Source organism: Melospiza georgiana, chromosome 10, assembly GCF_028018845.1.
Source record: "Melospiza georgiana isolate bMelGeo1 chromosome 10, bMelGeo1.pri, whole genome shotgun sequence".
Classification (NCBI taxonomy): domain Eukaryota; kingdom Metazoa; phylum Chordata; class Aves; order Passeriformes; family Passerellidae; genus Melospiza; species Melospiza georgiana.
Window position 1 is genome coordinate 16561123 of NC_080439.1, and position 20909 is coordinate 16582031.

Genomic DNA, 20909 nt, shown 5'->3' on the forward strand with positions numbered 1-20909 from the left:
GTCTGTGTGGCAGATACCTGGTTTGCAGAATGCACCAGTGAATGGTTACTGCTGTCCTCAGAGGAACCAGCAGGAGAGTATTCCATACATTTCACCAAAAGTTCATCCACACTAATCCAGTTCTACAAATACCTGGTTTTAAACACAGGAAAGAGTATGGATATGTGTCAAACTGTTTCTTTGCTTGCCTTGCATTTGTGTAAATTGGCATGGTCAATTAGGCACTTGGTGGCAGCTGCCAAGGCTGCACAATTTCCAAGTCTCAGAGCTAGATGAGATCCTCTGGAAACCAACCAGAATGCAGGGGTCACATAACAATTGCTCTGGGGAAGTGACAATAAGCAAGGCTGGCCTGGGTTCCTAAGTGTTTCTATGACACACAAGAGTGTAGCTGAGTTTACAGCATGTGGCCTCCCTGTGGTTGTTGTCTCAGGGGAAAGAAGAGGAAATCATGCTTCTCCCAGTAGTGCAGCTGGAGGACATGGGGGAAATATGAAGTAAACCATCCACAGACAGCTTTGAATGACATCCCAGACAGCTGGGAATAGAAGAACTCTATGCAATGGGGAAAATGAATAAGTATCCAGAATTGCCCTTCTCGTTTATCCTGTAGCTTTTGGGATTGAATTCTCCCTTCATGGTTCTGTGGGAGCAGGGATCTGTTGTGGTTCCTGCAGCAGAACCTCTCAGGCAGTAATGAAGATCTGTAGCCCACGTGTGCATTTCCACCTCTCCTCCCTCATTCTGTTACATTCACCCTGCTGGCAACAGTGGGTATGGTTTGGAGAACCCTTCTCTGTTGTCTCCTGCTCTCCAAACCCTTGACCTCTGGAAGTTCACTGACCTTGCTCTCAAAGTATTGTCCTTCTGCTGAACAGCTTTAATTCCTGTGAAGAACTCCCTCTGCTTTTCCTGGTTAGCTGTTGTGCATTCCTGGCAGATTCCTTGCTGCTTGCTGTGTGCCAGCTGCTCTCTGGGCTTCCTAGAGGCCAGTTTGATGGCATACAGTGTTTGTAGGAAAATCTGAGTATACCTCTTAATCTTCATTTGAGTGTGGAATTATGCTTGGTTTAAACCCTGGTATGAATAACTGTGGCAGAGTTACTGAAAGGTTAAAAAAAAATTGTTAACTCAGAATAATTTCACCAAGACCTGAGAGTAGTACTAAACATGTTCACACATTTTTTTCAATAGTTCCCATCAGCATTCTTTCAAGGACAAGCAGATCTCTGTGGTTCCCTCTGCTATGAAATCCTGAAGTGCTGCAACCATAGGTCACGTTCAACTCAGACAGAAGCATCTGCTCTTCTTTATTTTTTCATGAGGAAGAACTTTGAATTTAACAAGCAGAAATCAATAGTCAGGTCCCATCTACAGGTAAGTGAAGTGTGAGATCAATATTTAACTGATGTGCATTAGTATTTATCATTATTATTTTTTTATGCATTGAAGCAAGGCAATCCTTTTGCAGTCCTCAGACAGGCAATTCTCTGTGGCAGCTTGATTTTCCTGCCAAGTCTGAAGTTGGACTGGATTCTCTGCTGTTCTTGTGCTGCTCAGCTCTGCTCCAGGGAGAGACAGCAGCTGTGAGTGTACCTGCATTGCCAGATTAATGGCTATTCTTGACTCACGTGTTGCTTGCAGCAGTTGGAGCACAGCTGATGAAGGAACTAAACACAATCTGACAGTACAGGAACAGACATGTAAAGTAATAACATATTTACCCTGCAAAATGTGAGCAACTACAAAATTTTGAAAGATACTCACAGTTCTTGCCTTTGCACATTTTACCTTCATAAGACAGGTATGAAATTACACTGTATGAAATTACAAGTACATCGAGTCATACTAAAACAGGGGTTAAAAACTCTTGTGAAACTCTTGATTTCTTTGCTAATTGCATCCTGTGTTTGCTCCCTGTGCAGCTCATCAAGGCAGTGAGCCAGCTGATAGCGGATGCGGGGATTGGCGGATCTCGATTTCAGCATTCACTCGCAATTATAAATAATTTTGCTAATGGAGACAAGCAGATGAAAGTAAGAAACATTTTTTGTCAATCACTACCTCTTGCAAAAGGTCAACAATTTCACAGGAGCAAGTGTTTCAGTAAATAAAATTGTTGCCTCTATTAGCCAGTGATTTATGCATTCATAGTGTGCCTTTCTCAGGCAATCTGAAGTTCATGAAGGTGTTGTTGTGACTCTGAAGCTGAATAACTGAAAATTATATTTAAACAAAAATATTTTTATTTGAAAATTGTATTAACAAACCACTTTTAGTCTACAATTCCTTCCTTTCCTCTGTTCAGTAAATGTCTAGCAAAATCAAGCACAACAGTTGGGTTTTGTAAGACCTTGCTAGCTCACTGAAGATATACTTGGCTCTTAGACAAGTTACCATTGCTATTATAGTTATTGTCTGTACAAAAATTGTTGAAAAATTATTCTGGTTTTTAATTTTTACAATTCTTGTCCAAACACATGTCAATGTGCATTTTCAGTTTTATACTTTGGGGGTGTTGTTCTTCTCTGAAGGTGACTTTAGGGTATTTCCACTGAGACTAATAATAAAGTTAGCATAAGAAAATTGGTAGATAGTTAGCAGAAGTAATTCAGTGTGTTATCTGATAAGAGGTCATTACAATTCTATTTGTTTTTGAAGTCCAGCTTTGATTTCACAGCACTGCAGTCACACTGCTTCAGTGACTTGCTTATCTCTGTGTGACATAGAGGAGGGAGTATTAAATTTCATTTACTTTTTCTGAATGTTTTGCTTTTAAACAAAACAAAGGATGGAATTAAGTTTGAAAACAAATGTGTTTCACTGCTTGTCTGAAAAAGAAAATCTGAAGCACTGAGCTAAGAGAACAGCTGGTGTGAGTAATATAAGGACTCTGTTTTAATCTAGCACAGTGTGAGAAGGTCAGGAGCCAGACTTGTGCTTTATTCCCATGGTGAAACATGCTGGGAGTGTAGTTAAGCAGGACTATCTATAGCACACGGTGCTGTTGCTCAGAGGGAAGTGTGCAAGGATCCAGTTCTGGGCCCAGTAAGCAATTGAGGAGCACCTGTTCCAGTTCCCTGACTTCAGCAGGGCTATTGCACATGGCAGTGGAACTGGTGACTGACTTGGGCCATCTTACAGTGCTGTGAGACATCAGGAAAAAGCACCCAGGGTTTGTGTGCAATGTGTGCCTGCTCTGGGACTGTGACTGCACCAAAACCTGCCCAGCTAGGGAGGGGATGGAGGCCCTCTGTAAGCAGAACTTTGTCTTGTTTGGGGGTGCAGCATGGGGCTCTGTGGATGGTTTCAGTGATGCATTGCTTATCTTTCCCAAAGAACGTTAATTTCCCAGCAGAGGTGAAGGATCTGACCAAGCGCATCAGGACGGTTCTGATGGCCACAGCTCAGATGAAGGAGCACGAGAAGGACCCTGAGATGCTGGTGGACCTGCAGTACAGCCTGGCCAATTCCTATGCCAGCACCCCTGAGCTACGCAGGACGTGGCTAGAAAGCATGGCCAAGATTCATGCAAGAAATGGAGATTTGTCAGAGGTAATGTGAATAAATTAACAGGAAATCCATCTGTCTTTAGGCTGAGCTGTTCTGAAGAAAGAGCTTGGGAACACTGACAGCAGTAGTGAGTTAAAGGAATCATACAGTGTCTCTCATATATTGGAAATCAGAGGAGTAGAGGTTCGAAAACACCTGGGGATGTGATCTACTTATCTCAGCTTGCCTGACCTTGAGTGCCTGATACATGCTGGAGCAAGACCTGAAACTGTCTGACAGGGAAGCTGAGGGCAGTGTCACTCTGCTGCCTACCCCTAACAGGCATGGTAGCTGTGGTGTAGAGGAGGTCATGGGCAGTGAGTAACCCATAGAAAGGATTTTCTTCTCCCACGATGGCCCAGGAGAGGAGCTTTGCTTATAAGGTGTTGTCATGTTCATCAAAGACTAAATGGGTGATGCAAAATTCCACTGCATAACACAGGAATACCTTATTTACTAAGTCATCTTAATGGTTTCTTGAGAAAATCCATGCATTTATTATGAAATTTAATTAAGGAGGATTTCATCATTTAATCCTTTATTTTCTTTGATTTCTTTGATTACTTTTGTCTTCCGTTTTCTGCCTCATGATTTGGCAGTGCTGAAAGTAAATGCTCCTTATCACATGTATGTTGTAATTCTGGGTACTTTAACATATCCATATATGTTGGTCTCTCATTACAGGCTGCTATGTGCTATATTCATATTGCTGCTCTCATTGCAGAGTACCTGAAGAGAAAAGGTAAGATCAACATATCCAAAACCAACTGTACATCCATAAATATTATTACTCAAAATAATTTTTTGCTATCCTGCTTACCTTCCTTATATATGAAGTATTCTTAAAGCAGCTTGAATTCTTCCCAATGTTTTATTTTTGAAATATATCATAAATCCTAGTCTTAATCTGGAACAGTGAAAGTGTATTTTGTGTAAGGAGGTTTAGTAAATGTTTAGCAAGCTAGTGCTAATGAGAATGCTTCACTTGTCAGTCTGTTGTTATTAAATATGCATGTATTAACACATACCAGTAGCAGTATACTAATACCATCTTACAATATCATAGGTTACTGGAAAATGGAAAAGATTTGTACCTCACGTATGCTCCTGGAAGATGCTCAAGTCTCTGATAGTAATGTGTTACTAACAACTCACAATGGAGGAAGTGAGTGCTCTAACCATGCCTGTTTGTGGGTCAAATAACATGATTAGGAGATCAAACTGCTGGTTTCCAACTGATCTGGAAAAATATCAACCAAATCAAACTTGTTTCTAGTGCATGTTGAAGGCTGTTATAGAAAACAATGTTGGAAACATCATGAGTTCCTTTGCTGATGCTCTTTGGCTGGTTTGATGGATTGCTCAGAATGTCTCTGGTTATGGGCTTTTGCAGCAGGAAAATCCCTCTTGGGTCAATTGGTGTTTAGCATGCAAATCCATGTCCAATTCCTTGGCTGTCCAAAGCTGGGAGGGCAGGGGGGTGGAATTAATATCTGGTTGTCCATATGTAACTTAGTATAGATAAAGGGGTTTTTTTAAATCTATGATGCTTATTTAAAAATAAAGTGCAGGCTTATATTTTTTAATGCTTCTATGCCAATGGTTATTTAGTTTATAATATCTGTATTTCATAGTAATTCTCAGCATGAGATATTTTAGTAATTTCCACAAAGAGCAATTTCCAGGGTCAAGGGCAAATATCTAGGGAAGAGAAAACATGGAAAGACTATAGTCCTTCAGTACATTTGGAAGTGTCTGTGGACAAGATGAAAAAATGCATCCTGTTAGAAGGAAGCTTTCTGTGAAGAGCAATAGTTGTGGGGCAGTTCAGTAGTGGTAAAAGAATTTTTCTGAATAAAGATTATAGTGGCTGGAGTGAAGAACTTGGATGATTTTCAACCTGTACTTAAACAGTTTTCAAAACTTGAGAGAGAATGGAGACTCCCATCTCAGTGACTATGGCTTAGCTTTTTTAATTGAGCCATAGTAGAATTTTCCTGCTGTTAAATTAAGCATGGGCTTTGTCAGGAGTTTGTCACTTCCCCTGGCAGCTTTACCTTCTCCACTCCAGAGCAGTGGTAAAATCCTTGCAGGGCAGATCCTTGCTGATCTGTAAAGTGTGATGCCTGTGCAAGTTGTTTCTGCTGCAGCCACGGTACTGAAGGCCTCGGCTTAGCAAATACTTGATTTAAGCTCAGTTTTATTCCTTATGAGCCTTTCCATCCACAGCTGGTGCCACCAGCCATAGCTTTCTGCAGGGGAGTCCCCTGGCTGTGACTGCTGAGCCAGGCAGGACAGGAAAGCCACTGCCAGTGTCCTGGAGCCCCTCTCCTGGGCTGAGCAGTCCTGGGGACTGACAGGGGGGACACTGCAGGTTCCCAAGTGTGAGTTGTGTCACCTCAGCCTGCCAGGGGCATTCCTGTGCACAAAGGAGTGTTGCACATGCAGCTTTGCCAGGGCTGCCTGCACTTAGAGCTCAGGAACCAAAGTGCCAAAGAGGAATAACACTGCATCAGGAGAATGCTGGCATTCCCCTTTGCCTGGAGAAGTGAATTTATATCAATGAGGAAAATGTGGAATAGTCTTATAAATTCCATCAGCTCCATTTGTGCTTCTCATTACTTGGGCTGCAAAAGAAATTAACTCATCAGCTCTGTTTTAATGGCATCTAGTAACTTCTTGAAGTATCTGGTTACTGAGTCATTAACAGCCTTTCTTGTGACTTGCACTTCAAGGCTTGTTTTCCATGGGATGGCCTGCTTTTCTGAGCATCACCCCCAACATTAAAGAAGAAGGTGCTATGAAGGAAGACTCTGGGATGCAAGATACTCCCTATAATGAGGTCAGCAATGTTAACATTTATATACCTGTTCTGTATTAACAGAATGTTGTTTCTGGTGGAATCCTGTGCATGTTGCAGCAAATTAGAGTGAGTGTAGTCAGGCAGTGTTAAAAGGCACACAGCTTTTGAGTGAAACGTCGCAGCTGTTGCAGTGATGTTTAGCTAAGGAGAGCATAAAGTAAAAGAGCTGAACGTCAGGGCAGGGGAAGGCCGTGAAGCAAACCCATTATTCTGCATGAGATGTCAACTATTCAAGTATTTTCATTTTACTGTTATTTCAGGTTTTTTTTACTAAAGAAGAGCCATGTCACCAATACTTGATTAAACATTGTGCAATTGCAATAAACCTTAATATAAAAGTTCCAGAATAAAAATGAAGTAGTGTGTATGTGCTTTTGCTGCATTGCTATTAATTAAATGCCACCAGCTGTCAAGTCACTGAACTATTTGCGTTTGTGAAATTGCAGAATATCCTTGTGGAACAGCTGGAGTTGTGTGTTGACTACCTCTGGAAATCTGAGAGATATGAGCTTATTGCTGAGGTCAACAAGCCCATCATTGCTGTTTGTGAAAAGCAGAGGGACTTTAAAGTAAGTGGGTGTTTGGTTTGGGACTTTTCAATTATCCTAAGGCAACAGTAAAGATCAAAACCTTTAGGGAAAAAATGTGCTTTCTTTAAAAGGAATGTTTTCTTTCTTCCTGTCTGTAATTCCTCCTGTTAATGTTTTGTGCTGTGAGAAAATAAAAACATTGGTGTCTTTCCTGCCTCTTTTCAGCATCAATGCAGCAGTAACTGTAAAAAAACTTTCAAATAAACCTCTTTTCTTAGCCAGTGGCTATGATTTTTTTACATGGGTTTTAAACCAAGAGCACATTTGCATTGTATTTAAGTTCAGAAAATGCTGACAAATTGCATGATTTCTTCACAATTTCAGGGTTTCTTAGTTTCTTATTTACTTGGCAATTTCAATACATAATGGATAGCCAGATGATGATTGCATTTACTGATTTTTCTGGGGTTAAATTGAAAGAGACACAAAGTGGTAGGTAGCAATAGGCTGTATGTTAAGGAAGCAGATATTCAGATGTTAGCTGAAATTTTGGTTCACTATCCTAAGAAAGTGCTGTTCAGTGGTAACTGTGGAAAGCACGTCTTTGTGTGGGGCTGGGAGCTGACTGGGGTAGTTGGCACCTTGTTCTCACCTGCACAAACAGCACTTGTGTTCTCTGCCCCCTTGGCAGGTCAGCAGCACTGTCTGGTGGTGGGATGGTTCTCTGTGAGCCTGCACACAAAGGCTCCACTGGCACAAAACCCCCAGAAGATGACAGAAGTGTTGCAGTGAATTTTTAATGACTGCTAACGAGGTTATACTGTCCCCTTAGCACTTCCAGCCGTCTTTGCAAAGGTTTGGGAAGCCAGCTAAGGCAAGCACAGCTGTGCAGAGCTGTGGTGGCATTTCCCAAGGTGCTGGCATGCCCTCACCTCCCTCTGTCTGTCTGTCTGTCCATGCAGAAACTGTCTGACCTGTACTACGACATCCACCGCTCCTACCTGAAGGTTGCAGAGGTGGTGAACTCTGAGAAACGCCTCTTTGGCAGATACTACAGGGTGGCATTTTATGGGCAGGTAAGTGAGCCTGGGCTCTTCTGTCCCCACAGTCACATTTCAGACCTGTTCCTGAGAGAGTTCAGGGAAGCACTTGGTGGTGAATCCCAGGGTAAAGCTGCCTCGTGGGTCACACTCCCAGCAGGATTCTAGTCAGCAGAGAGCACCCCATTGCCTCTGTGCAAACCACTGCTGTGGATTTAGGGTGTATTAGAGACCAGACTTCTGTGTCAGCTTTAGTTCTTGACTTCATAAAGCAAAGCTGAGACTGGGGCAGGGAGGTTTTTCAAGCTACAATATAAGTAGAACCAGATAAGGCATCTTTGATAAATGGCACTCTCCTCCAACAGATCTCAAAGCAGAGCAGTATTTGCAGTAGATGCTTTGTTGTGTTTTTCACTGACTGCCTTTTGCTTCCAGGCTACCTCTGGTTCTGTGCAATGTACTGTAGAGTAGCATTATTCCCTCTGCTGTGCTTCAGCACCCTTGAAGCATTATTTTGTGCTTTCTTCCACCACAAACCAGTGTAGCAGTCCAGCATGTTCCTTTTAGTCCTGGTTTTGGCAAGCATAAAATTTCCTGTGCTCTAAAATATAAAGTGTGTAAACAACAGATTGATGTGAATCATTCTGTTTGCTAATTAGATTTTAATGCAGAAATTTGCTCTTTTCTCCTTTTGATCTTATTCAAGGCTGTGGTAAGTCTAGTTCTGTTGCATGTTTTGTTTAATTCTCCTCACACATCCTTCATCCTTCCCTCTACTGTTAATTGACATTAATTTTCCTGTGCTCTCAATTCTTTGGTTCATGGCAGATAAAATAACATTGCTGCATTCATTGTTGCATCCTGCAAACTAACTTTTGTTTGTTCAGTTACCTGAACTACTGAGTTGTACCTGTCATCATGTTGTGTGTGCACTGTGGGGCCCAATGCTGCTTCATCTCATCTCAGTGGAAATTCCTCCCGGTTCCACTGGGAGTGGGATTGGAGCCCCTCTTCCTCTGTTGCGTTTCCTGGGGTAGCATTAATGCTGTTTGAATGCAAGCCTGCTTTGCTGGCCTGCACTGCAGCTCCCAAGGGCAGGCCTGCTGGGTCAGTCTGAGCTCATGGCAGTGGCCACTGGAGCACTCTGGGCAGGTCATGGCCATGGCCAAGGTCCTGGCAGTCCCTGTAGGAGCAAGCAAATGAAATTCAGGGGGAATGGCAGGTCTTGGCTCTCTGGACAGATTAGCAAAGCTGAATTTGCCAAATGCAAGGAGCTGCACCCGAGGAAGGGCAGAGTTTTCCTTATGCCTGGCCTTCCTCAAAATGACAGCAGTGCTCTCCCAGAGCCAGTGGCTCTCCCACAGGGTAATTTAGCTGCAGCACTTCTGGGTTAGCATCTCTGTAACAGTGCAATGACTTCCCAGGTGCCAGTGCCACAAGGACAACTTCATTTAAACAGCTTTAGTGCTCTAAAGGGTATGACTGTGTCACAGCTGTGTCTTCCTCTGTCTGTTCCCCCCAGTCATGGGCTCTAAAGGCAACAGACACTGCTTTCCCCTTGCCCTTTGCAGGAGAGATGAGATGTGGCTGCTGTTCCTTAACTGAAACAAAAGCTGCAGGGAAAGCAGATTAAAGAACAAAAGATTAATACTGGGAGGGAGAATACTGGGGGTTCTTAGTGGAGGAAGATCTGCTGCTGCACCTGAAAACTGTTCTTCATGCAAAGGCAGAATTTGGTTACTGCATTGCTGCAGGGACCCTGTGCAGGGATGGTTTGAATTAATATGATCCTCAGGGGGGACACAGTCATATGTTTTCACCAGCAAGATTATTTCCCAGCTCAGGGAGCTGGATCTCAGGGCAGCTGCTGGTTTAGACTGCACTTTCTGTTAAAGGCCTTTGGTGACAATGTCTCATTGCACCCCCAAGTGACCACTCTAGCCAGTGCATATGAGTTTACTCACAGATGAGTGTTTGAGAAATCAGTATTTTTCTTGAATTAAGAGCAAAAAAAATCCTGATAAATGTACTGAATACCTGAGAACTCATATTGTGCTGATAAGCAAAGACATTCAAGAGCTGTTTTTCAGAGCAGTGTCAGGCAAAGGCAGAGCTGAGGTTTGTTCTGCTGTGTGTACAAGGAGCTGGAGAAGCTGGAGGGCAGAGTTTCACAGTGATTACAATCACTTACTGTGGGGTGAGACAGGGAAAGAACCATTAGATGCCAATTCCTGGCAGGTCAAGCAGAAGGCTTTACCTCAGCACCTTTCACCAAAGGGCAGAGAAAAGTCTGTGAGCTCCAAGGCTGTGTCTGGAGGGGTGTGAGGATGAGGAAGGGCCTTATCAGAGCTCCCACAGTGGTAGGCCTGGCTCAAAACTTGTCTCTCAGAGCATCAGAGCTCAGTGGAAACCAGTAACCTGCTGTTCAGGGTTCATGTGCCTTCCATCACCATCAGCTGCTCCCTGTCACAATTTTCATCTGTGAGGCTGCATTGTCCTTGCAGGACCAAACCAGCCAGGATGGAAATAATCCAGGGAAATGCATCGATAATGTAACCTTGGCTGCTTAATATTTTAAAATCCTGAAATTGGAGGATATTTGGCTTCTGAAAAGTATTTAATCTTACTTTTAATAGTCTTTGCCAGACATATAGCATATGGCAGACATGATTATTTATAGCTCACAGTTAACTTCTGCTTGTCACTTGTCAGCTGTAGGGAATATGTCCTTAAATGATGTCTCTTGCATTAGAGATAAGACTAAATCTGTTAGTTTTTTGTTTTCAGGTATTTTTTTTTTTAAGTAAAACAATTAACAGAGATATCACCTCAGTGTGCCATGCAGCGTCAGCAGAGATTTGGCACTTACATGTAAGCACTCTGTTCCAGCATACACAGAATCAGGGTTTAAGAGCATAAACTACATTCTAGCTTGTTATGTGATCATTTTGGAAAACAGGAGGGATTTTGTTGAAAACACTGAATAGTAACAGAAAGCAGTTATCTTTTGACAGACACAGTGCATAGTAGTATGTTTAAGTATGATTGCATCAAACTGATGAAGTTTTGCCACATAAAGCAGTTTTGATTCAATGGAAACAAGATCAGAAACCAGATTATGATCCTGTAGATATTTTCTCAGTGTAATCAATAGGAAGTCAATTGCCTGCCCAACTCAACAGATGTTTGTAGGATAGCAGCTTTGGAGCTTTAGTTTTTTTCTCTAATTACCTGTGAAGGTCTTCATATGCCTATGGAATTTAATTGGTAATGTTGTTAAAAATCATGTAATGTTAGAAGGTTCCTGTGAGACTGAAGAAGATGCTGTCAGATGAGCTGCTCTTGCAGCTATTAGTTATTGGTTTCCAGTAATGCACACAGCACTCCTGACACTTGCCAAATTCAAAGACAATTTTATTGCCCCTTGTCCTCACTGAAGGAGAAGCCAGAGATGCACATATTTGTTAATCCCCGTTGAAATAAATCTTGGGGGGTCCTAAAGAAGCAATGAAATTCATAGCTTATTTTATTTTAATTCTGTTTGGTTTTGGTGAATATTTGCCTAATCAATAATTTTAGAGGGCAAAGTTGAAACGCTTCCAGATAAAAAAGCTGGATTTTGCATGAGTACCTTCTGAATAGATTTTGGAGATATCTCTTGCCTTCATTAATTTCTGCTTCTCTGTTTTTCTGCAGATAGCAGTTTGGTTAGGCTTATTGTAGAATTGGCAATCCAAGCCACATCATGTGAAGTCCAAAGGGCCTTGGGTCTGACATCACTAGTGCTGTCTGCCTTTCCCCCTCTCCCTGCAGCTTCAGGTGTTTTCCTCTGGCTCACTGTGCACTAAGGTGAAAGGAGGAGGCTGTGAGTGTAGCTGCAGTGGTGCCCATCACCAACTGCCCATGACACCCCAGGAGGGGCTGGTGCTGCCCATGGCACTGGGACAAATGCAGCCCTTGTTAAAGGGGCACCTGCTGCTTTCTGCCCAGCTGGGAGAGTGCTCCTGCAGCGCTGATGTACATGTTCATCTTGGGGCAGCTGTGTCTCACCTGCAGGTGATGCAATGCTCTGTTAACTTTCAGAGGTGTGCATTTCTTCTGAAGCCTGACAGATTCATGTTCAGCTCTTAGTGGACCCTTTTATTCAAGCTCTGCCAAGTCCATCCAATGTATTAAATAATGACCTAACAAGACTTGTTGCAAAGGAACATAATCTGTGCGTCTATTTGTTGTTTTTCTTTCTCTTTTCAAACGTGAATAATTTGCTAATTGTCTCTGCAAGTGCTGCAGTTCTATGTGGCCTTTCAAGGTGCCCACCAGAGTTTCTCTTCAGCTGCCCTGAGGAGATGCAGGCTGGTTCCCAGGTGCTCCAATGCCAAGGCCATGGGCAGCAGGGCCCAGCTGTGCCTGCACACATGGCTCCCAGAGGATGCTCTGGAGGTGACATGCTGCACACAACCCAGCTGGCTTAGTGTCTAGCAAACAGCTGTTAATTGAACCAAATTATTAAGATTTAAAGAATTTATAATTCTAGTTTTTAATCTATGAGGGTTTTTCATCATACACACATCAGTATTTTCAAGAAAGGCCTTTAACTCTTTAAGCTGCTCAGTCTCTTAAGTGAAAAAATGTCTGAGGATCTTTTCCTGGGTAACTTTGGCGATTGCAGACCAGTATAAACAGTGACCTCTGGGCACATGTCTGCTAGGAGTGGACAGAGGTAAGCTTTTCACTTAGGTGCTGGAAGGGGCCTGCTGGACGCTCTGGTGGGTATACAGGCAACTTTGATTCCTGATGTAAGCACCTCATTTAGGTTTGGCCATGGCTGTTATATTCACTGTTTCCTTTTGTTCCTTTCTAAACAGGGCTTTTTTGAAGAAGAGGAAGGTAAAGAATATATCTATAAAGAGCCCAAATTAACTGGCTTGTCTGAGATCTCTCAAAGGCTGATGAAACTTTATGCAGACAAGTTTGGAATAGATAACGTGAAGATCATCCAGGATTCCAACAAGGTATGAAAGACATGTGGTTTTGCACAAGGGACAGACCTGAGTGCATGGTGCAAGATGAGCAGGCAGATGTTTGCTGCAGTGCAGAAGCAGGTTGTTTCCTGTCTCGTTTAGCTGTCATCCATTTTTGCCAATGGCTATTGTCAAAGGTGCCACTCTTCTTAGGGAACTCTTTGTAAAATGCCCTTGTATCCATCCATGATCTGAGTGTTACATTTGGAAGTCTCAGTTTTCATCGGTATGGCCATAAATAAATAAACACATCAAAAATGTTATGGATGCCTTGGGAGCTCATCACACTTAGCATAATTTTATTGTTTTCCTGCAGGTGAACCCCAAAGACCTGGACCCCAAATACGCCTACATCCAGGTGACCTACGTGACCCCTTTCTTTGAGGAGAAGGAGGCCGAGGAGCGCCGGACGGACTTTGAGATGCACCACAACATCAACCGCTTCGTGTTCGAGACGCCCTTCACGCTCTCGGGCAAGAAGCACGGCGGGGTGGAGGAGCAGTGCAAGAGGCGCACCATCCTCACCAGTACGTCTGCTCCCCTGCTCCACCCCGCCCTGCCCAGCCCACAGGGGCAGCTCAAGGGCCAGGGCTCCATCACTGGCTCTCTGCCATGCCTGACTCCTGCTTCCAGCTCTGCATGTCCTGGATTTCCTGCTCTCCAATGAGACAGACACGCTGTAAACTGGAGCTTGTTTAGGTCTGAGTTGACTGGAAGCAGATGCTTAGAGGAGAAGGGCATGCATGGAGTTTGGGAGACCTTCCAAAGCATGTAGGGCAATCAGAAAAGTGTTAGCTCAGATCAGACTTAATGCATCATAACAGTGCCTTTGCCAAACTCTTTGAGTTCCATGAAAGGCCTTGACTAGAAGTAAAGGGTTTTAAAGGTGAATAATTTCTCTGCCAGCTCCCATGGCAGTATTTGGGTTGAATGTTAAAAGTACCTCTTCACTGCTTTAAGGATGATGTTTTAGTGGTAGTTTCATCTGCAGGTGAGTGTTGTGCAGGATGATGACTCATCTTTTCACTGTGGGTCTTGGCCACGTCTTCCTTACAGACCTGCTGACCAGCTTAGGGATAGTTATTTTCATTCAGCTGCTTTATTTTTCCCTATAATTGACATCTTAACTGTTCTTGCAGTGATGTAACTTGGGAGTGGTTCTGCTGAAGGCAGCTTAGCACTCAGAACCATTTTCTTTTAATAATAAACAATTCAAAGAAAAAGCCTAGTAGCATGTCTGTTCGGCTAAGAGTAAAACTTGCAGACAGAAAATTTTATTCAAAATGGGAGTAAGATACATTATAGAGAATATTTTTTAAGCTAGACATAAGATTTCAGTCTGTTTTAAGGCAGGAATGTCAGGAGCACTCGATATGTCTTCTCTTAATGAGTCATATTAAACTGAAATTTTTTGCTTCTTATCATGATTAAAATCTCTCTTTTTAAAAGCCTCCTTTGTGAGACTACTGCTGAAACTTGACATGTCTGAATTCTGATGTATGAGGAACTGTCTGAGATGGAGGCGTTGTTCTCATGGGCAGCCATGGGCAGAAAGGCTGATGTTCACAGCAAAGGCTCCCAAGTGACAGAAAATCCAGTTCCTTGCCAACTTCAGTGCATCTCCTTCCCCCAAAGGACAACGTGAAAAAAACTGCTTACAGTGCAAGCATAGTCACCTAAAAGTTTTGTTCTGGCAAGCCGGGACAGAGGCACTGATGTCTGAGGGTGTCTTGTTACATGACACAGTTTTGCTTGTAAGAAGAAGAAAGGAGGAACAGCTTGTGTGTGGTTTTTTTAAGTGCTTGAGCAGCAGTAGGTGTTTTGAGATCTGCATTGAAGCAGGTAGTTTCATGGACTTGAAAGTGAAAGTCTGTTATGGTCTGCCTGGCAAAAACAGAGGGCTGTTCTTCTGGCAGAATATTTTCTCTGGGTTATTACATGCTGTCATCAGCTCCCACCACTCTTAGTCCTGCTCCATCTTTGGCATTAGGTGGGAATTTGATGACTCCTCTTCTCCCCTGGTTTTCCCTTTGGCACCTACCTCACCTCAGTGCTTTTCACTAAAGGAAATGGTCTTTTCTTCTCTTTTTTTTCTTTCTTTCCCCCCCCCCCTCCTGTTTGATAAAGTGATGTGTTTTCATTTGCTTCCTGTGTAAACTGAAGCACTTTCAGTTTGAGAAGAAAGCAAGGCTTGTGCTATGGCTGGAGGAGTGGTGAAGTCAGTTGTGCTGGAGTGGCACCTGCACTGCATCTGCTCCAGAGCCTGCTGGGCCCAGGGCAAGTGCAGTGTGGCTGCAGCCCTTGAGGAGCTCAAAAGGAAATGCTCTTCCAGTGTCGGGTACATCAGAATTCAGTTTGGACCTGCTGTGCCACTTCTACTCATTCAGTGATTAAAACTTAATTTTTATGGATTAATAAAGAGATTGATAAAGTCAAAAGTTAATACTTTGACTTAATTGTTCTACTTTCCTAAACACTCCCTTGTTGGGCGGGTTCTCTGACTCATTTCTCTCTTTCTCTTGAGCAGCCAGTCACTTGTTCCCCTACGTGAAGAAGAGGATTCAGGTCATAAGCCAGACCAGCACAGAGCTGAACCCCATCGAAGTGGCCATTGATGAGATGTCCAAAAAGGTCTCAGAGCTCAATCAGCTTTGCACAATGGAAGAAGTGGACATGATCCGACTGCAGCTCAAGCTCCAAGGAAGTGTCAGTGTCAAGGTAATGAAAATTTGCTGCCTTTTTTCTCTTTTTTCAATGCATGTACCTAAATTTTTATTCTGATTTTCATCATTCCAGACTTTTTTTGCTCTTTCAATTCAAGTCTACTCTAGATAACAAATAAGACTTTTCTAACAAAACTGTCCCGTATCACTTGAGAATATGACCCATCACAAGCAGGTGGATTCTTTAAAGGGAGTTTTGCTAGGATTTGCTTTGTCATTCCCTATTTAGGAAAGTTGGGATTGTGACAGGCACGTGTATTCTTGGTGTTCTCATTGTAATATGTACAAACAAACATGTAATTGGCTGGATGCTCAGCTGGCTGGGGGCTTGGAAAAGGGCAGCACAGGTCCGCAGCCTGTACAAGGTTGAGCAGCTCCTGTATCCTAAATAAAACCCCTCAGCTTCCATCCTGGTGACAGAAGGAGTGAGGGGATGCTCTTCTCACAGCCTGGCTTGCCTGAGGCCAGTCTCCAAGCCCTGGAGCACAAGAGAAACAACAATGATTGGCTTGTTCTCTGTTCCTGAGCTGTGCATTTCTCACCCAGGTAAATGCTGGACCAATGGCCTATGCTCGAGCTTTTCTTGAAGAGACAAATGCTAAGAGATATCCTGATAACCAAGTTAAGCTTCTGAAGGAAATCTTCAGGTAAACATGAATTTTAAGGTTTTCACCCCCCGCATAACACATAGGACACTCTGCACAGCACAGGCAGACAAGACATGAAATCAGGCTGATTTGAACCAGCCTCATTTACATCTGCATTTACCCTATCTGACAAGTCACTCCTGAGAAACATTTACTGCAGTTCTGGGTTGCCCTAGCAGAAAACATTCCTTTTGATCTGAGAATGAGTTCTGAAATTCACTCCCAACAAGGTACAGTTTGCAAGGGGGAGAGGAGATGCAGCACTGTGTGTGTATAGGTGGGTTTTTTCATTCCTGCAAAAGCTGTGTCACTGGTTTTGTGTTTTGGTGCTTGCAGGCAGTTTGCTGAAGCCTGTGGCCATGCCCTGGATGTCAACGAGCGCCTCATTAAGGAGGACCAGTTTGAGTATCAGGGAGAGATGAAGTCTCACTACAAGGACATGCTCAGCGAGCTCTCTGTAGTTATGAATGAACAGGTGAGAAAATCCATTTGGGTGCTGGGTGGGCTCCATAAGGGGGGCTAATTGTGTCTTCTAGTGACAAATGAAGCTGTAGAGAAAAATACTAGAAGTAAAACCTTGCAGTTTATTTTCTTGTGGTTTTGGCTTTTGTTTCTTCCCCTCTTTTTTTTTTAATGGAAGTATATTCTATATCTGATCAACAAAGGTCTGTTTTCTGCCTTGTTACATAATGAAAAGCTGAATGTTTGTGAGGCAAAATGCTGGCTGGGATTTAGAGGCATAGAAAAATAGTGTAAACTAGTCTAAACTTCATGCTTTTCTTGCTTTGTCCTATAGCTGTGTTGTATTTAATTAAAACACTAAATTGCTATTAAGATGTAGCTTACAAACCACAAGAGATATCTTTATTGTGTCTGTTTATAGTCAGCTTTCAGAGAAGGTTATTTTTCAATTTTTTTCTTTATACTTGAGTACACTGTCAGGATAGATGCCATGTATTTAGCAGCTTCAGAAGGATGAGCATGCATATATACATTATATGAATTGCATCCCAAAATTCTGAATTGGACTCCAGTGCACACTTTCAGCTATTCTACTGCTGTGTCCAGGCAGATTTTTTTTTTTAATATTGTCAGTTTAAATTAAATATTGAGCAATTTGCATACTGAAGTGCTAATTAAACCATGTTTAATTATATCTCTGCATGTTTATGGGCAGGCTACCTTAGATTGCATGTGATAAATAGTTCCTCTCTAGCAGCTGTGCTGCATTTCCAGGTGCCTGTAGCATCCAAAAGCCCTGTTGGTGCAGAGTAACTTGGTTTAACCACTGGTATCAGTGCCTACATGGCTCTTCATTACCCCATGCTGTATTATTCATCTTCACATATGAGTAGAATAAGGGTTGACCTGAATTTTTTGCCTATTGTTGTACTTAGTGTGGCATTGAGTGAGTTTTTCCTTGGGTGTAAAGCTCCCAATTGCTTGTGGGCCTGGTGCCTGCTGGATGGGGTCGAGCTCAGGGGTGGCTGCAGGTCTGGGGGTTGTGCCCCTCTCCTCTTCAGGTGTATAAAGATTTGTGAACCTCAAGCCTTCCAGTGATTCTAACCAGTATTTATCACTGGTTATTTTTAAGTCTGTAAGTGTTAAGGATGTTTTTTATTAATCAATATTTATACATCTCACGTGGAAGTTATTTTGGCCATCAGTCAGTGTGCATAGGCAGCACCATATCTCTTGTGTGAACCACTGTTTCCCACAAGAATGGAAAATGGATGGTCAGCTCAAATGAGGCATGAGCAGCCCCTGAGATTCAGCATTCATAAAACATTTGGAGAGTTCTGTTAAATGCTCATACCTGTATTTATATCCATGAGCTCTGAGTTTTCTTCATACTAAATAATACAAAATTATGTGTACAAATCAGTGCTAAGTGTAAAGAGTTCATCCAACAAGAGTCAAAATTGTCATCTCTTTTACCAAAATCATCTGAATTTTAAAGTCCACCCTGAAAACAGTCTCCCACTTACAATACTTCGGGGAAGCCTAAAACGTGACAGCCCCATTTTCTGGACAGTGGGGGGTTTTGAGAAAACTCTACTCCTCTTGCCGTGAACTCATGAACTCTCTGCTTCTGAGCAGAGCATTTCCTCAGAGAAATCACATGCCATAAACTGTGGCTGAAATATTTATCTCACAGTTGGAAAGCTTGAGGCTCTCTTGCATCTGTGCTGTGTGCTTTACACCAGTACAATTTGCCATCTTTCCCATTGTTGTATTCAAGAGAGTTTTGTTTCTCACCTACTGACAGTGACTTTTTCATCACCATATGTTTTTTCTCTTTTTTGTTTTTCTCTTTTTTGTTTTTCTTTTCTGACAGCTCTGTCATGGTCCTTGCTTATACAGCTTCTCTTCTTCCCTGTCTAACATTTCCCTCAATACTATAGCCAAAAGTGGTATGTTCATTTTTCTTACATCTATTTTTTTTTTTCTTTTAATGTCATATACTTCCCTCACTTGCAGTTTTTCTGCTGGGTATGTTTGTTTCATTTCATCTCTAATGACCCCCTTGCCAGGGAGTTTAAAGAAAGATCTAAGCTGTATGAGTGATGTGTTGTGCCTGAGCAGTCTTGAGAGGCCTGTTCTTTAGGATCCTGGTTGTGAACTTTGGGGAGGCCAGTGGGGCAGCTGGACAAGAGCCCCCTGATGCAAAAGCAAGTGCCAATGGCAGCAAAAGCAAGTTCCAATAGCAGCAAAAGTGGCTGCCAGAGCGTGCCCAAGTCCCAGTGCCCTCCCTGCAGCCCATGATGTGGGAGCAGCTCCTGGCCAAGCTGCTGAGGCTGTCCCTGCTCAGGTCTGCCCAGGTGAGGGGTGGCTGCAGCCCTGGCCAGGGACAGCTGGCAGTGATGCTGTAGGGCTCCACCTGGAGCTTTGGCAAGGGGAAGGCTTCTCTTTCAGTGCTGGTGCTGTGTGTTCAGTGGGGGTCCCCCGTCTCTGCTCTGAATGCTTCCACAAAGCACCCATGGAGGATGACAGATTTAAAAAGAGCTTTTACCAAGACTAGAAGAGCTTCTTCAGGAGAAAGATCTTCATTCTTTAGGACAGGGCAGAGCTTTTGCCACTGCTGTTCTGCCCCCAGGCTCAGCCTGGCACTTGGTCCAGCCCTGCTGCCCAGCCTGGGCAGCTCTGTGGGGCTGCTGTACCCCCAAGTGACAGCGTGGGCAGAGCTGGGCCTGTCTGTGCACGGTCAGGAGGTGCTGAGGTGGGTGTCCTGGAGTTTGCAATGTCTAGGGGACTTGTGTGAGAGTGGTGCAGTTCAGGGAACCCCTTGGAGCTTGGCAGAAGTCAGCCCAGCCCCATCCCTGCAGACTCCATTTACCAGGGAAAGGTCCCTTTCCTCTGTCAGATCCTTGGCATCATTGTGTAACAATTAAAAAATGGGAAACCCTTGGTTAAACAACAAACACTTCAGACACCAAATCATTCAGATCTCTCTCACTGTTGCTTTTATTTTTTTTTTCCTGCAAAGATTGCCTACAAGGAGGAGTCAGCAAAGCACCCAGGGATGGAGCGCACGTATTCCCGAGTCGTCCATAGAGGCAGCTCCTCGGTGCCAGCAGCAGCCACTCCAGCAAACCCTGATGCCTGACTGCAGCCTGGGGAAGAGCTGCTGCCTGGGGTGGGGTTTCTCCTTTGTTGTTGAGGCTGTTTTTTCCTTTTACATTAATAGTACTGAAAATTAAGTTGATGGACAATACCAGGAAAAGGATTTGAGGGTTAAGATTTTAATTTATTGGAAGTTTTCACGGTGTTATTTTTAAAAATGCCAGCTTGTGAATTTTTTTTTTTTTTGCCTGCCCCAATATTTGCACATTCCTTCTCTTTTTTTCTTATTCTTTTTTGTTGTCAATTTTTGGTTTTGAGCAGCCTTTATTAAGCCAGGCTGATTACAAAATTCCCATTGAATAGATAGGTACACGGCAAACCCTATGTTTGCTATAAATTATAATATATCTAATACTAAGTCCTAGTATACATATATTTTAAAGGTCAGAGTGGATGTTTTATAACATTTAAGCATATTGCAATTGTAAATAGAAGATGTGTAAAATATGTCATTTTTACAAAATTTTAAAAAATATCTTTTTAGTTAATTATGACAGTACTAAGGATATGGATAACATTTCAGTTACCATTATATTAAAATATTTGTGTATGTGTATAAAAGCGTCCATAAAATTTTCTCTTTGAAGCTCTGTGCATTGGTTCATTCCTATGACAGCACTCTCTGGAGTGGTGGTGATCAGGATCATCCCAACTGCCTGTCATGTTCTGGATGCTGATAAAGACACCTATGACATCTGCAGAACGTGGCTCTGGGTTCTCTCCATGGCCCCAGACTGAAGTCACCCTGAGAAGCAGCTTGGTGTAGTTCTCCTGCTTGAGACCAAGAAAACTCAGATTTTCCTTTGAAGGTCATAATCCCAGATTTTCCCTGGGGCACATTGGGAAGCCATGTGCCTTTATGACATGTTTTTCAGTTTCTGCATCATGTGGGGATAAGGTGGAGTGATT

The 20909-nt window shown here is 42.9% G+C and overlaps 1 protein-coding gene across 5 annotated transcripts in view; it reads left to right on the forward strand.

Moving 5' to 3' along the window:
* The window catches only part of DOCK10 (dedicator of cytokinesis 10), a 117087-nt gene extending 96501 nt beyond the window's left edge, over positions 1-20586 (forward strand). For 3 of the 5 annotated variants that reach the window (XM_058030921.1, XM_058030922.1, XM_058030925.1), the window contains exons 43-57: positions 1195-1377; positions 1926-2036; positions 3340-3555; positions 4237-4294; positions 4619-4717; positions 6288-6394; positions 6862-6984; positions 7908-8021; positions 12851-12997; positions 13323-13533; positions 15534-15724; positions 16276-16376; positions 16713-16851; positions 18715-18790; positions 19864-20586. In XM_058030921.1, the coding sequence (XP_057886904.1) occupies positions 1195-1377; positions 1926-2036; positions 3340-3555; positions 4237-4294; positions 4619-4717; positions 6288-6394; positions 6862-6984; positions 7908-8021; positions 12851-12997; positions 13323-13533; positions 15534-15724; positions 16276-16376; positions 16713-16851; positions 18715-18790; positions 19864-19931 (1944 nt within the window). In that variant the 3' untranslated portion in view covers positions 19932-20586. The remainder of the gene's footprint in view (positions 1-1194; positions 1378-1925; positions 2037-3339; positions 3556-4236; positions 4295-4618; positions 4718-6287; positions 6395-6861; positions 6985-7907; positions 8022-12850; positions 12998-13322; positions 13534-15533; positions 15725-16275; positions 16377-16712; positions 16852-18714; positions 18791-19863) is intronic. The other 2 variants (XM_058030923.1, XM_058030924.1) reach the window with 2 other exon arrangements.
* The last annotated feature ends 323 nt before the right edge of the window (positions 20587-20909 follow it).